This window comes from Mastomys coucha, unplaced genomic scaffold, assembly GCF_008632895.1.
Source record: "Mastomys coucha isolate ucsf_1 unplaced genomic scaffold, UCSF_Mcou_1 pScaffold12, whole genome shotgun sequence".
NCBI lineage: Eukaryota > Metazoa > Chordata > Mammalia > Rodentia > Muridae > Mastomys > Mastomys coucha.
The window spans coordinates 7791656-7807850 of record NW_022196894.1 but is presented as its reverse complement, the minus strand read 5'-3'; the positions used below and the strand labels follow the sequence as shown (position 1 = coordinate 7807850).

The 16195-nt window shown below is 41.1% G+C and overlaps 1 protein-coding gene and 1 pseudogene across 4 annotated transcripts in view; both read left to right on the top strand.

Annotated features, from left to right (window-relative positions):
• Gspt1 (G1 to S phase transition 1) overlaps positions 1-16195 on the top strand; it is a 35095-nt gene that overhangs the window by 2518 nt on the left and 16382 nt on the right. The window contains exons 2-6 of one of the 4 annotated variants that reach the window (XM_031362833.1): positions 9879-9920; positions 10028-10069; positions 11298-11522; positions 13180-13213; positions 15034-15111. In XM_031362833.1, coding sequence (XP_031218693.1) covers positions 9879-9920; positions 10028-10069; positions 11298-11522; positions 13180-13213; positions 15034-15111 — 421 coding nt within the window. Of the gene's footprint in view, positions 1-9878; positions 9921-10027; positions 10070-11294; positions 11523-13179; positions 13214-15033; positions 15112-16195 lie in introns of all 4 variants that reach the window. The other 3 variants (XM_031362841.1, XM_031362822.1, XM_031362826.1) reach the window with 3 other exon arrangements.
• On the top strand, positions 15128-16185 carry LOC116085326 (annotated as a pseudogene).

Below are 16195 nucleotides of genomic sequence, written 5' to 3'. Positions count from 1 at the left end.
TCTGGAACCAGCTTTGAGTAGACTGGAGACTGCCTTTATAGGCACTGGCCATCTACAAGGCCATGGTTTGGAGTGGTCACTTTGAGGGACTAGGCATTATGTTTTGTGCAGGAGTTTTTCTTTCTCTGTTACTTGCTAATTTGTGGTTTTACTAAGTGTAGAGATAGTCAGTTCCTAAATTATAGTATGTGTGAACTTTTTAAAAAATCAAAAATGGTCTTACTACATCAATTGAAAAATGTTTATGTGTATATGTGTGTATGTATGTGTGTGTGTGTATAATATAAAAAATAGCTGAATGTCTAAAAGAATTAAAAGTTGAATTTCCCTGTTTGAAAAGAAAAATACCAACCACACACAAATAAAAGAAATGTCAGACAAGCCAGGCAATGGTGGCACATATCTTTAATCCCCAGCACTTGGGAGGCAGAGATGGGGGGAAAATTTTTTTCTTCCCCCCAAGATAGGGTCTCACTATGTAGTCCTGGCTTTCCTGGAACTCCAACTCACAAGAGATCCACTGGACTATGTCTCCTGAATTCTGGGATTAAGGGTGTGTGCCACCACCACCCAGCTTAAATTTTGTTGTGTGATTGAAACAGTTGAGAAACTGGGGTCAGCATGGGCTAGAGTAAGAACCCATATCCATTGAGAAGGAAGAATGATAATACTGTGAGCATTCTGTGTATGATACCTGGATGTTGCCTAAGTAGAAGTCTAGAGCTTTGTGGGACAAGTGTGAGAACTTTGGGTCCATAAATGCTGCCATCATTCTTACTAGGAGAAAGCAGAAAAATATAATGGCAAGAGCACCTAGCCTGTAACTCACTAAGGGGAATCCAGATGGTTTTGATGGTGAGGAAATGGTCCATAAGATACATGACTGCCAGGCAGTGGTGGTGCATGCCTTTAATCCCAGCACTTGGGAGGCAGAGGCAGGTGGATTTCTGAGTTTGAGGCCAGCCTGGTCTACAGAGTGAGTTCCAGGACAGCCAGAGCTATACAGAGAAACCCTGTCTCAAAAAACAAAAAAAAACAAAACAAAAAAATAGATAGATGACTGTTTCCTTTGTTGTTATCCAGTCTGTGATGGAGAGCTATGGAAGGTCTGTGGCAGGCGAGTGGGCTCTGCACTAACCTTTAAGGGCATGTGGCTAGATACTCCTTTCTCCTGGAATGATTGCTTTTTATTTTGTTTTGTTTTGTTTCTCTCTGAAATATAGTACTGCCTAGAGCAACCAGCAGAGGAAAGAGCTTTGCTAGCGTGAGTCTTCACAGATATACCTGTGTCCAGCCATCTCAAGTCAGAACTGGGGAATGGTACCAATCTTGTTCTCTTTGAAAATGTAAAAACACCAAATTCCAAACAATGATTAAATAGTACTCTTTTAAGTGTAATTAAATTGGGCTAGTGATTATCAATGAAAATTGAAGTGTTAAAAATGACTGGAAATTTTTTACTTAAGTTTTAATACTCAAGGTAAAGCAACCATTATCACTTAATTGACTTTTATTTTTTATTTTTTGAAGACAACGTCACATTGCCTAGGCTGGTCCCATTGCTACATAGCCAAGACTTTTCCGTTTCTCTTTCCTGCCTTTACCTCCCAAATACAGGCTTGTATCACTACAGACAGTTTACATGTTGTATATGATGTCGGACTGGAACCCAGGGATTTGTGCGTGCTAGACATACGATCTTATCAACTGAGCCACATCCTGAGTCTTGCTTTGGACTTTTTTTTTTTTTTAAAGATAGGTCTCCCTACATAGCACAGAATGCTGTGAACAGTCACTGATGCTTGCCTATGCCTGGCTAGCTTTCTGGTCGCTTAATAGTTTTAAAAGTTACTTCTTTAGGGCTTGAAAGGAGATTGGAGACTATCCAAAATTAAAGTTACAGTTATTTGTGTAGAAATTTTTCTACTTATTCATGTTAACCAGTTCCTTTGAAGACTGAATAGATGGTCTTTATTTTTAATGGTGCTGGTTGTGGAACCCTGAGCCTCTGGTACATGCTAGGCAAGAATCTACCATCTGGTACATCCATCCTCCCCAGAGAGAGAGAGAGAGAGAGAGAGAGAGAGAGAGAGAGAGAGAGAGAGAGAGAGAGAGAGAGAGAGATTCCTGTGTGGGGTTCATGGAAACTAGAGGAAGGCAAGCGTGTCTTACTTCTCTGCTATACTCCCTAAAGAGAGGATCTTTTATGAGCCTGGAGTTAGGCTGGCAGTCAAAAAGCCCCAGCAATATTCCTGCCTCTGTACCCTACAACACAGATTACATGCTCCTGTGCCCATACCTTTTTAAAACGAATGCTAGGCATTTGAACTCAGGTCTTTTTTGTTTGTTTGTTTGTTTGTTTTCTATTTTTCAAGACAGCCCAGGCTGTCCTGGAACTCATCCTGTAGACCAGCCTGGCCTCAAACTCAAACCTATATTTGTCTCCCAAGTGCTGGGGCTAAAGATATGTGCTACTGCTGCCGCCCCCACCCCACCCCCACCCCCAGCTCAAACTGAGCTCTTATATAGCAAACTTTCTGACACACTGAGCCACTTGCCCAGCCTCCCAACCTGTTTTGATTTGGGTTTTGTTTTACAATTTAAATGCCTGGAGGGATAAATATGTAAAGACTCTCATAGGCCTCATTGGCATACTAAGTGGAGGACTGTGGGAAGAGATCAGTGGTGAGAGCTATCTCTAGAGTGCCACAGATGTTAAGTCTTGGTTCTCTGGTCATGTTTTCCCACATGGGCAGCTTGAGTATGGGGATTTAGGGAGTACTACCTAGTATTAGGATGAGCAGCTGTTTAAACTTAGAAATTTTGACTGGGAAAAAACCTTTGGAGGATGTTTTATTTAGTGATATTAATATACAGTTATATATATATTAATATAACACATTGCTGTGTTCTTTATATTTCATCTTTTTGAAATTGTACTACATGGACAGAGCAGGCAATGGCTTAGTAGGTAAAAGAACTTGCCAGGCAAGCCTGCTGGCCTGGGTTTGAGTCCTGGAACCCATGTAGATAAGCAAAAAAAAAAAGAGAGAGAGAGAGAGAGAGAGAGAACCAACTCCACAGAACTGTCTATGACCTTCACACACAAGCTGTGGCATTCATGCGTACACACATAATAATGGTAATAAACAATTTTGAAAGTAAAATTTTGTCTAGTGAACAAAAGGCACTGAGTTAGATTTAGATCCTTGGCACTGTAAGGAGAGACAGTAACCAAAATTTCTCCAGACAGGGAAATAGTGGAGAAAACAAATGCAAGCCTTGATTTGCTTTTGTTTATCAGGGAAGAAATATCTTGTTAAAAATAGAATTATTTTTCTGGTTGAAAGGAGGTAATAAAAAAAAAAACTTTAAACTTTTTGGGTGAGTTAACAAATTAGAATGGAATTTTTTTGAAGTGGAATTTTTTATTCAGATATCCATTCTAAATGTGTACAGGCACTTTCCTGTCTACTGAATGTTGGATGCTGTGCAAAGCACCTAAAGGAAGCTCTCCTAGGAACCTCAGGGTAATGAATTACAGTCTTTGAAAGAGTCTACAAGAAGCCAAGTCGGTTTACAGTAGTGTAAGACTGCAGATATGCAGAGACATACAAAGGACATGGAGGCAAGAGATGGGTGAAGACTCGGGACCCCTTGGTAACTGGCTTCGGCCTCGCCACTCCAGCCATTAAACCACATTGAACCTGCCAGGCGTCTGCCTTCATAAATGCCTTGCTTCTGTTCTGAGGCAGGCTGTCGCTGCATTTCCCAGGCTGGACTGGACTTCACCCATCCTTGCCTCAGTCTCCCAAGTGCTGGGATTACTCTTAACTCTTCCAGGAATTTGGCAAAGTAGAACACTAGCCTGTTTACTACTTGGTTCATTCTTAACCAAACATCAGGAAGTTTGGCTACCTAAAAGCTTTGTCCTTGTTTTCTGTAGATTTAACAAAGTAAGTAGCTTGAGAGTATATATAGTTTGTATATTCATAAGTAGCTTTGTTCTAAAAAGAACTTGTTATGGTTCCCCATTGTAATTCTTCTTTCAGTGGAAAAGGAACAGTAAAGAATTTTCTAGCCGGGTGGTGGTGGCGCACGCCTTTAATCCCAGCACTTGGGAGGCAGAGGCAGGCGGATTTCTGAGTTCGAGGCCAGCCTGGTCTCCAGAGTGAGTCCCAGGACAGCCAGGGCTATACAGAGAAACCCTGTCTCGAAAAAACCCAAAAAAAAAAAAAGAATTTTCTAAGTATTTTCCATTACTGTAGCTTAGGAGTAGTTATGTGTGCTTCTCAAATAGGTTCCAACTAGATGATTGTCATATTACTTGAAGAGAAGGAAAGAGCAAGTGTGTGTTACTAAGCAATCTCTGTCTATCTTTGGGTAGTTCATTTCTGTGGTAGGATAATATTTTCTCTTTTCATATCTTACTGACACTATCTGAAATGGCTTTGGTATATATTTTACCATACTTTTGTTTTTGAAGTAGATGAGACATAAATTGTAAATACGACCTTAGGATTACATAAAATGTAGTGGAGTTTTTGTTATGCTACAGAAACCCTATCAGGTTGATACGTGGTGTGGCTTTAATGATATAATAAACAGGTTCTTTGAATGTTACAGCTAGAAATAACTCCAGCAAAAAGATGGCCTCCGTTTCGGAAATTGAAACGTAAGCATGCTAAGTGGGTGTGTGAAATCTCTCCCAGAGTTATTGAGACAGTTGGATCTGAAATCCTGATTTGCCAGTTGATAGTTGATCTAGGTCTCTTTCTGCCATGCCATGCTTTGTAATAGTGGAAGAAGGGAATGCCTATGGACAGTTTCTAGACCCAGTGTGCACTTTCTGACAGAGTAGCCCTGGAGTTTTTCTTTCTAATGTTTTCTTTTTTAAAGGATTTTGTAGTAAGTACAGGACTCCGAAATGCTTGTTGTAGGTTTATGGAGCATTTACTGCAGTTTACCACTTAGCCTTCACAGCACTTTTTGGATGCTTGGCTACTACTAACCCATTTTATAGATGCAAAAATTGCCCATGACTAAATGGAGGAGTAGGCTCTGGTTGCAAAGCTTATTTAATGCCAGTAACTCCTAACCACCAAGAGAGATCCTGTAACTTAGTCTTAACAACCCTTTGAGATCCTATTCCAAAACTGACCCATGGATTTTGTTGTTATCGCTATCATCTGTCTCAGAAGCAATAGAATTGTGCCAGGCACTGCTCTAGTTTCAAGAGCTGCCTCTTCCTGGTGTAGATAGCTTTGAACCTCTTCTTTGCCTTTGTACCTTTGCTCTCTTCCACTCCTCTTCCTCCTCTATCCTCTTTTTTCACTGTCCCTGAATCTTTTCCTGGTGCCAGGCTAGCCTTGAACTCTTCGGCTTAAGGGTCCTCGTACCTGCCCATTCTGAGCACATGGAATCCAGATCGCATTGCTTTGTCTACAGGTCTTGCTGTGGTAGCCCTTGCTGCCTTAAACTCACCAGGAACCGCAGGCTGGCCTCAGATTCAGTGATCTTCCTCCTGAGTGAGTGCAGACTTGCTATAGTGTCTGCCTGCCTTTTCATGTACAGAACATTTGACATGTTTAAGACAAACCATTAGCAATTTTTATGCTTCTGTTTTCTCCTTACACTGTTTTTCAGTACTGCCTGTGGGAGAAAGAGATCGCAACATGCAATTCTGGTGAGATGGTTTGGTCTCCTGGGTGCTAGAGATGTTTTAGTTCAAAACCTCCTGAATAAGGTGCTTCAGAAAACCTCACTAAGAAAGCTGGAACCTTCAAAACATTTTTTACTGTATTCAGTCATGGTAAAAATTCAGTGAATCTATGGTGTGAGGTAAGAAAAGTTCAGAGAATCAGTATGAATGTAAGTGAAGCTAGCCTGAGCTACATTGTAAGTTCAAGGCCAGTCTGAACCCCAAAGTGAGACTGTGTTTTGTTTTTTTGTTTGTTTGTTTGTTTTAAAGTAGGCCAAGTGTGACCTCAGCTCAGTAGGTCAAAACAAAATAAAGTACTTGCCACATAAACCCAACAACCTGAGTTTGATTCCTAGAACCAGTGTTGAAAATCCAGATGTGGTGCTGTGTATCTGTAATCCCAACATCCCAATGGCAAATGAGAAGCCAAGACAGGAGAATCACCCCAAAACTCATGGGCCAGGTTAGCTTGGGGTACATAGTGCAGCAGATGCAAGAGAGATCCTGCCTGCAATAACATGTAAGGCAAGAATCAACTCTTAAAAACATTGTTCTTGATGGGCGGTGGTGGCCCATGCCTTTAATTCTACCATTTGGGAGGCAGAGGCAGGCAGATTTCTGAGTTCAAGGCCAGCCTGGTCTACAGAGTGGATTCCAGGACAGTCAGGGCTACACAGAGAAACTCTGTCTCAAAAAACAAAGCAAAACAACAAAAACAACCAAAAAAAAGCCCCCAACACATTGTTCTTTGTCTGCATGCATATTGCCACTATAACATCTGCTTGTGCATTCTCTCACTTTCTCTCTCTCTCCTCTCTCTCTCTTTCTCTCTCACTCTCAACCAATTAATACTTGCATATAGGTAGATTGATTTCTGTGAGTTAAAGATCAGTTAAAGAGAGTTAAGTGGGGGTTGGGGAGGACTGTTGAAGTTATAATTCATTAAAGATTAACTGTTCTGGGTTGGAGAGATGGCTCAGTGGTAAAGAACACTAACTGCTCTTCTGAAGGTCCTGAGTTCAATTCCCAGCAACCACATGGTGGCTCACAACCATCTGTAATGGGATCTGATGCCCTCTTCTGGTGTATTTGAAGACAGCTACAGTGTACATTAAATAAATAAATTATATACATTAACTAAATAAAATACATTAGATAAATAAGTCTTTAAGAAAATATTAAATGTTCTGGCCAGCCAGTGCTGGCACACACCTTTAAAATCTCAGCCCTCGGGAGGGAAAGGCAGGCATATCTCTGAGTTCAAAGGTAGCCTGGGCTGCACCTAGAAACCTTGTCTCCAAAAAAAAGAAGTTATACCAAAACAGTACAAATTTAGCTAATTCATTAAGTACATGAACTGAGCCTTTGTTTGTGCACATGCACTTTAATGCAGAGCCTTCTGAGTGCAATGTATTACCACTGGACATTCACACCCCAGCCCTTTTGGTGGTTGTTTGGGGGTGGTATATAACTAGCACTGTCTAATTGTAAACCATATTCACCACCTGGGAAGGAAACCTGTATTGCTTAAGTGATGAGCACTACTTGCTATTCCCTGCTTTTCTAGTCTATAGTTTGACCAATTCTGAGTAGTTCAGGTTCATGAAGTCATACAATATGTAACCTTTGGGTATTTTTGTTTGTTTTCAAGACATTTTTTTTTTCTGTGTAGTCTTGGTTATCCTGGAACTCACTCTGTAGACCAGGCTGGCCTTGAACTCAGAAATCCGCCTGCCTCTGCCTCTGCCTCCCAAGTGCTGGGATTAAAGGCAAGTGCCACCACCGCCTGGCAAAGATTTATTTATTTATTATATGAAAGTACACTGTAGCTGTCTTCAAACACACAAGAGGGCATCAGATCTCATTACAGGAGGTTGTGAGCCACCATGTGGTTGCTGGGATTTGAACTCAGGACCTTCAGAAGAGCAGTCAGTGCTCTTAACCACTGAGCCATCTTTCCAGCCCGGCTTATTTTCTATGTTAAGTCTTAGACAACATCTTTTAAAAGTCTTGTTACATAGTCTTGGCAGATCTGGCATTTGCTGGTTTGTTTTTATTTTATTTTAGTTATTACTTTGTTTTTATTGCATTGATTGGGGGGGTGCAGTCCATGGCATATGTGTGATAATCAGAGGACAACTTTTGGGAGTTGGTCCTCTTCCTTCCACAATCTGAGTCCTGGAGATTGAACTTAGATAGTGGGGCTTGGGGTAGGCAAGAGCCTTTACCCATTGAGCCATCTCACCAGTCCAAGATCTTTTCACTTTGTTTTGTTTTGTTGTTTTTTTGAGACAGGGTTTCTCTGTATAGTCCTGGAACTCACTCTTAGACCAGGCTGGCCTCAAACTCAGAAATCCACCTGCCTCTGCCTCCCAAGGGCTAGGATTAAAGGCGTGCGCCACCACTGCCCGGCCAAAGGAGGCTTTTGATTGCTGGACTTCAGTACTTTTAGTCCTTGGTGGTCAGCCCCAGAAGGAAGAAGTGGCCAAATACAGGAATGGACCTTGGTAGTTAGCTTTAGGAAATGTAATCAAACAGAGAGAGAAGGACAAGACCTGTTAGAGCTATGCTAGCCATGCTCGAGCTAGCCAGAGTCCCTTCAGTGCACACGCGTAGGCAAATCATTGATACAGATGCACACTCAGCAAGCTCTAGGTCTGGGTTTGATGTCTAGTGCTGACAAACAACAACAGTTGCAGTACTAGTAATAAACTTGACAGGAATTATTTTCTTCAGCCATTTTTGATGATGGTATTGAAAATGTATTTTTAGCCAGGCAGTGGTGGCGCATGCCTTTAATCCCAGCACTTGAGAAGCAGAGGCAGGCAGATTTCTGAGTTCGAGGCCAGCCTGATCTAAGAGTGAGTTCCAGGACAGCCAAGGCTACACAGAGAAACCCTGTCTTGGTGGAAAAAAAAAAAAAGAAGAAAATGTATTTTGTTGTTTTGTTTTTTGTCTAAGCACAATCTCATATAACCAGGCTGGCTTTAGATTTCCTTATTAGCTGAAGTGATCCTTCTACTTCTGGGATTACAGGCCTGTGCTGCCAAACCCATTTCACTGTGTTGGTTATTGTAGGTGTTAATATGTTCTGGGCAATGATTTTAAAGATGAAATTTGTACGTTACACTGATTCACTATTTTTTATGTCATATGACTTAAATTCTTTGGAGTATTTCTGCACCTTGGAAAATCTTTAGCAGTGTCATCTGTGCTTTCAGGGATGAAGAAATAACACCACATATTTGGATAGCAGAATGCATACCTCCTACAGCTCTACAGGGGTGCCATAAGCAGATCTGCAGTTTGATAATTGCAAGCTGACCTGTTGCTTGATCTTTGAGTTCTAAAATAGGACCAAACTGGCTTCATCAGAATCCCTTTTTTAAAAAAAAATAATTTTGAGACAGGGTTTCTCTGTGTAGCTCTGAAAATTGCTGTTAGCCCATGGTTGCTTTAAACCCAGAGGCCAGCCTGCTTCTGCCTTCTGAATGCTGGGATCAAACCCTAGCAAGAGCTACCTTTTCTGAATGTGTTAATATACGTGTTCCAGAGGCTTCACACAGTTGTCCTTCCTTTATGTTAGTATCGAATTTCTTGGGGTTTTGCTACCTTGACAGTCACAGCCTTCTTGGGTTGGAGGGTTGGAGAAGTAGAAAAGATAGATATGTTGTATAAGTTCAATCCAATTAATTTGTGTTATATTTTTAATATCTGTGAAGGAAAGATTTGACATTTATTTTATTTATTTCCATTCTTGAAAGCTGATTGTTTCTTGGAGTTTTTAGTGAGCCATTTTGTGTAAGTGTAGGTGTGACTGTACTGTGTGTAGAGGCGAGAAGCCAACTCTGTGGAACTGTTCTCTTATTCCACCCTTTTTGAATGCTGGTACTAAAGGCTTCTTTCACAGTCCTGTGGCTTGAGTATTAAACTCAGGTTGCCGGGTTTGAGTGGTTCAGCTCTACCTGCTGAACCATCATGCTGGTGCCCGCATTTCTTTTAGTTGTCTGCAGTTGGTAGAGTTCTTAAAAGTAGGCTAAACAGAGTTCTGATTTGAAACCCACTTAGCAGACATTGTTCTCAGTTGCTGAGAGCTGCGATATCATTGAATTTATTATGTTAAAAGGTAAGCAAAGAAGATAGAGCTTCATTTCTAATACCACTCATTTTTCTTAAGCAGAACCTGTGGGGTCCTCTCAAGAACAGTCGTTGTGTGAAGGTAAATTTTTACATGTCTGACTTTTAAGAAAACAATAAGTTGTCTGTAATATGTAAAATTAGATACTGTTTTATGACTATGTATTATGTTTCAATTTTTTTCTCTAGGTTCAAATTCTACTGTTAGCATGGAACTTTCAGAACCTGTTGGTAAGAATTTCTGACCTTATTAATTAATACAGTAATAAGATTCAAATGTAAGTGTTCTGATGACTGAAATGCCTGTGCTTAAGCCACACTGGATGTTTTGCTATTGGAATTTAGAAGGTGTAGCAAATTGAGCATTAACGTGGCCTTGACAAATTCGGTGCAGACTCAGCTGAGCAGAGGAGCTCTAGCTATGAAAAGTGTGCGCTTGTTCCTTTGACTTTTTTTGTTTCTTTCTTGTGGGGAAGGGGTATTTTTTCCAGATAGGGTTTTTTGTTTTTTTGTTTTTTTTTCTTTCTTGTTGCCCTGGCTGTCTTAGAACTCCCTCGGTAGAGCAGGCTGGCCGTGAACTCACAGACTGCTGTGATTAAAGGTGTATACCACCATGCCCAGCTTCTTCTTTGTTGTTGTTTCCTGAAACTGGGTCCTTGTAGCCTAAACTAGCAAACTTGCCAAGATGGCATTGGACCACTGAACCTATTGCTTATACTTTGAGAACACTGGGATTACAGACATACCCCATTATGCCTAGCTCTAACATTTCATCCAACATTTCATCTTTTTAAAAATAACTTTATTACTCTTAAACATTTCCAATTTCAAAGGTAACTATTAAAGTTAAAGCCAAAGAGTTATTTACATAAAACTGACCAGAGTTCAAAGTGTAGAGCATCTCTTAAATTCTTTCATATTCCTTATTCTAGTTTTTATACTTTGTCTTTCTCCCCATCTGTCAGGATATCTTGACACTAGAATAACTGGTGTTAGAAGTAGTGGCTCTCTTGTTTACATGTAGTCTATCTTAGGAAATGATTGTGCTAGGGTAGGACAGTATGTCATGGTATCAGTTCTGGTATATGGCTCTGTGCTGTCAGCATCAAGACCAGCTTGAAAACCTACCCATCTCTGCCTGTGTCATGGGTTGTCAGGAGAGGGACCTAAGTGACTTGTTTTGCTGCTTTAAAGCCTGTGTGGTTAAAATGCAGGGAGGTCTTTTTCAAGATAATGAATTCAGGGCTGGAGAAATGGCTCAGTGGTAAGAGCACTGACTGCTCTTCCAGAGATCCTGAGTTCAATTCCCAGCAACCACATGGTGACTCACAACCATCTGTAATGGGATCTGATGCACTCTCCTGGTGTGTATCTCAAGACAGCAACAGTGTACTCACATAAATAAAAATAAATCTTTAAAAAAAAAAAGATAATGAATTAAAATCTCTTTCTTCAGTAGAAAATGGAGAGACAGCAATGTCCCCAGAAGAATCATGGGAGCACAAAGAAGAAATAAGTGAAGCAGAGTCTGGGGGTGGCTCCTCAGGAGATGGGAGGCCACCAGAGGAAAGCACCCAAGAGATGATGGAGGAGGAGGAGGAAATACCAAAGCCCAAGTCAGTGGTGGCACCACCAGGTGCTCCTAAGAAAGAACATGTAAATGTAGTATTCATTGGGCATGTTGGTAAGTTGTCCTCAGAGAACTCTTAGGCACTGACCAGAGTTACTGGAGACTTCAAAGTGTAGAGCATCTTGTTTAGCTACTTGGAGATGAGGAATAATACTGTGGCTCTCTTGTTTACATGTAATCTATCTTAGGAAGTGCTGTGTGTGTGTGTGTGTGTGTGTGTGTGTGTGTGCAATAGGGGTCCTCAGCTGTCCTGGAGTTACATCTGCTTGCCTCTACCTCCAGGTTGCTGGGATCAAAGGAGTGTTCCACCACTGCCGGGTTATTTTTTGTTATGTTTTATTTTTGAAGTTTAGGGAGATGAACTATTTTGTAATGGCATAGAGGTTGGAAGAAAATAAGCTTCAGTATGTATATAATGGGTAATTAGTCTGTAGACCATTGGTAATGGTTTGCCATGCTGTGATATCTCTTTTTGGTTTTTTTTGAGACAGGGTTTCTCTGTGTAGCCTTGGCTGTCCTGGAACTCACTCTGTAGACCAGGCTGGCCTCAAACTCAGAAATCTGCCTCTGCCTCCCAAGTGCTGGGTTTAAAGGCGTGTGCCACCACTGCCCGGCAAAGTTTTGTGTTTTTTTGGTTTTTTTTTTTTTGTTTTGTTTTGTTTTTTTTGTTTTGTTTTGTTTTGTTTTTCGAGACAGGGTTTCCCTGTGTAGCCTCGATATCTTAATTAGTATCCAAGAAATGTACATATTTTTGTATTGTCTTTAGTTGATCTGTTCCTTTTTTCATGGCGTTAACATTATTCAGCTTACTTTTATATGAAATGAAAAATTCTTAGAGTAAGTTCTGGGTGCTTAAATAACTGATTTAGCCAAAGAAAAAAAGACCTTATTTTATGTTTTCTGATTTATCAAGTTGTAAGAAAAAAAAAATAGAGAATTCTGTTTCTGTATCTTTTGGGTTTTTTTGTTTTTTTCAAGACAGGTTTTCTTTGTATAGCCCTGGGTGTCCTGGAACTCACTCTGTAGACCAGGCCGGCCTCAAACTCAGAAATCCACCTGCCTCTGCCTCCCAAATGCTGGGATTAAAGGCATGTGCCACCATCGCCCATCGGGAATTGTATATCTTGAGACAGGGACTCACTATATAGTAGTCCAGGCTGGCTCTCCCTGTGCCTCAGCCTCCTGAGGAGGAAGGTTGCAGATATGCCTGACTCACCATGCTTGACTCATCTCCCTTTACAGAAGACTAACTCTGAAATCTGTGAAGGGATGTCTGTTCTGTTTCCTAAAGTAAAGGAGAACCACTCACATAGTCTTCCATGGAGGTGCATGCCTGTAATCTTGGCGCTCAGGAGACAGAGGCAGGAGAATTAGGTTCAAGGTTAACCTGCACTGTTAGCACAAGTTCTTTATCCTCTTTTGCTGTATTCTAAAGCTACTGTGATGCTAGCTCAAGGTCCACAACAATCTTTTGTAAAAATTATTTCTTCTTTATCAGGTATTTCTCAGTCATCATTGCCCTATAGGGAATCAGTCTCGTTTATTGTACGTGGGAGAGGGTCTCTAGAATTTAATCTCCAAATTCTATTACACGTTCATTTGCTTTTGCAAGAATGGATTATACCTGATTTTTAAAAATCACTGATGTTGTATTTGTATATATTGGTTGATGTTTTAACCTATGTTCCAATATTTTTGCTGTTCCCTTTAGATGCAGGCAAATCAACCATTGGAGGGCAGATAATGTAAGTTTTTCTTTCATCTAATGATAGAGTTCATTTTGATTGGATAAATTTCAGGCATTGTTTTAAGTGTTCATGTTGACATGCAATTATGATAAAATTGGTCACCATCTCAAGTTAATAACTTTAAGGCAGATGTTAAGTATTTTGTTGTCATCATTACTGCCAGACTCATAGAACACTGTTTCTGGAAGCTGTCATTAAGAAACAAAACAAAAAGGTGTGTGTGTGTGTGTGTGTGTGTTGGTGATGTTTGCACATGAATATTGGTGCATACATCTATGTGCCTATGCGTGTAAAGACCATAGCAGAACATCATATGTCTTGCTGTTGCTGTCTCTGCTTATATTGCCTTTAGGTGGGTCTCTAACTAAACTGGAGAGTTCCAGGTTTAAGATATGGCCACCTAGCTTTTGGAATCTATCTCTATCCCATCCCACCCCCTCAGTGCTGAGCTTATAGCTATAGGAACCCATGCCCAGCTGTAGATTTGTTTGCTTGTTTATTTTGAGACAGGGCCGTGTGCCACCAAATCCATCTTCATGTAGAACTTTTATGTAGATGCTAGGAGTTTGAACTTGTTCCTCATGCTTGCAGAACAGGAGCTCTTAATGGCATGTGATCTTCCCATTCCTGCTTTAAAGTAATGTTTTTTTCCTGTTTCCTTCTTGTTGAAATTGTATTTTATGTATTTGGTGTTTTGCCTGCTGTATGTATGTGAGATGTCAGATTCCCTGGAACTGGAGTTGCAAGGTTCAGTTTCCATATCGGTGTGGGAATTGAACCCAGACCCTCTGTAAGAACAGCCAGTGCTTTTAACCATTGAGCCATGTTGGGAGGCGGGCTGGGGTTAGGCATGGCATGGTACCACATACCTTTCTATTACTCCTAGCACTTGGGAGGCAGAAGCTCGTCGTTACAGGCAGTAGTGAGTTCCAGTGTAGGTGATAGGTCTCTGCAAATGCTTGTGAGTGCTGAGCCATCTTTCCAGTCCCTCCTTTTAAAAAAATGTATGTGTATGGAAGTGTTGGCTCTCCTGGAGTTGGAGTTTCAGGTGAGCTGCCAGATGAGAGTGCTGGGAACTGAGCTCCTGTCTTCCACAAGTAAAGCAAACTGCTGAGTGTCGATCCAGACCCTGGTGTTAGTAATTGAAAGAATTTGAACTGGTTATTTCATGTTTTGCAGTTTGGATATGACTGATACTTTCTCGTGTTAAGGATATCACAGAAGTTGGGCACTGGTGGCACGCGCCTTTAATCCCAGCACTTGAGAGGCAGAGGCAGGTGGATTTCTGAGTTTGAGGCCAATGTGGTCTACAGAGTGAGTTACAGGACAGCCAGGGCTACACAGAGAAACCCTGTCTCAAAAAAAAAAAAGAATAAAGAGAAAGGAAAAAAAAAAAGAAATATTACATTTTGTGTCCAGTGGGAATTGTGCTATCAACAATGTTTTACATATCAGTATGTTTTAAAAAGCGCTGGCAATGTCAGCATGTGAGCTGAGGATACTTGGTAAGGGTCAAACTGTCAGTTTTCATTTTGAAGTACTTTAAAAGAGCCGGGGGTTTTGGCTAGTGACATGGCCTAGTGGGCAAAGGTCGCCAAAGCTAACCGCCTGAACTCAATCCCTGGGACCCACATGGCTGCTACAGACTGTCCTCTGAACTGCCACCCAGATGGAACCATGCTTGTACATCCACAAAATAAATAAAGGGGCTTCTCTTTTTAAATAGCTGTTTTTCTTCAGTGCAGGGTCCCTTCAAGTGCTCTAGCACCTTTCTTGTTTACTGAGTAATTAACTCTTTGGTCTCTAACCATTTTCAGGTATTTGACTGGAATGGTCGACAAAAGGACACTTGAGAAATATGAACGAGAAGCTAAAGAAAAAAACAGAGAAACTTGGTATGGTAAACTTTTATGATACTATGAGTTAATTTTAAGGAGACACAGTACCCTTAGTGTTCTTGTAATCTGTTCAAATACATCTTTTCAGCCAAGCCCAGTATTGTATGCCTGTGGTCCTATTACTCTGGATGCTTGAGGCCACGTAGGTAGCAATAGTAAGGCCCTATCGAAATAAAATGATTTTAAACAAATATACAGAGAAACCCTGTCTTGAAAAACCAAAAAAAAGAAAAGAAAAGAAAAGAAAAGGAAAAAGAAAAAAAAATACTGTATAATAAAGGTAAAATTCTTTTTTTTTTTTTTTTTTTTACATCATACATAGAGACCTGCTCCTGTGATTTATTAACTTATACTAAGGAAATTTTAGGAGTCATCTAAACTAGTAGTGAGAGAATTGTTTAATAAGAATTGTATAAGTCGAGCAGACATGCAGACAGCACACACAGGTTTAAGCCACACTGCAGATGGCGCCGATGGTCCGACTGGCCGCTGCTGTCCTGGTAATGCAGGCACAATGGCAGTTGTTCCCAGTGGAGCTCACCCTGTGGCAAGAGCACTGGGAGCCTCCCGAAATTCCAGCAAAAGCTCCTTTAACCCAAAGGCCTGGAATCCGACATCATAGATTCGCCCTCTTCGTGCCTTTCCCAACCGCTTCGGAGGCAGAAATCGCCTGTGGGTCCCTAACTCCTGGTGTCGAACCACACCGAGGACTGGTAGGGAAGGAGCTTAAAGTGAGCGGCAGCATGCTGGAGGTACACTGGATCGCTGAAGATTGTCGCCTCCTCCGAATTTCCATCATGAACTTTCCTGACCAGCTCTCCCTAGTGGTGAACACCATACAGCTCTTTAGGCCCCCGGTTTCCTGTTAAGCCTGGCTGGGGGCCCATTCTGACCTTATCTCCGTCTCCTCCTCAGCAATACAATTTTCCCCATGGAAAAGATTCTAGAAGTAGTAGCTACTGCATAAATGTGGGGACCTAATTTTTTTTCCTAATTTGGTCCTCAGGCACTTGGGGGCCATTTGGTCTGGTGCTTCAATGTTTGTTGCTGAAGAAAATAAAGCTATGCTGCTAAAAAAAAA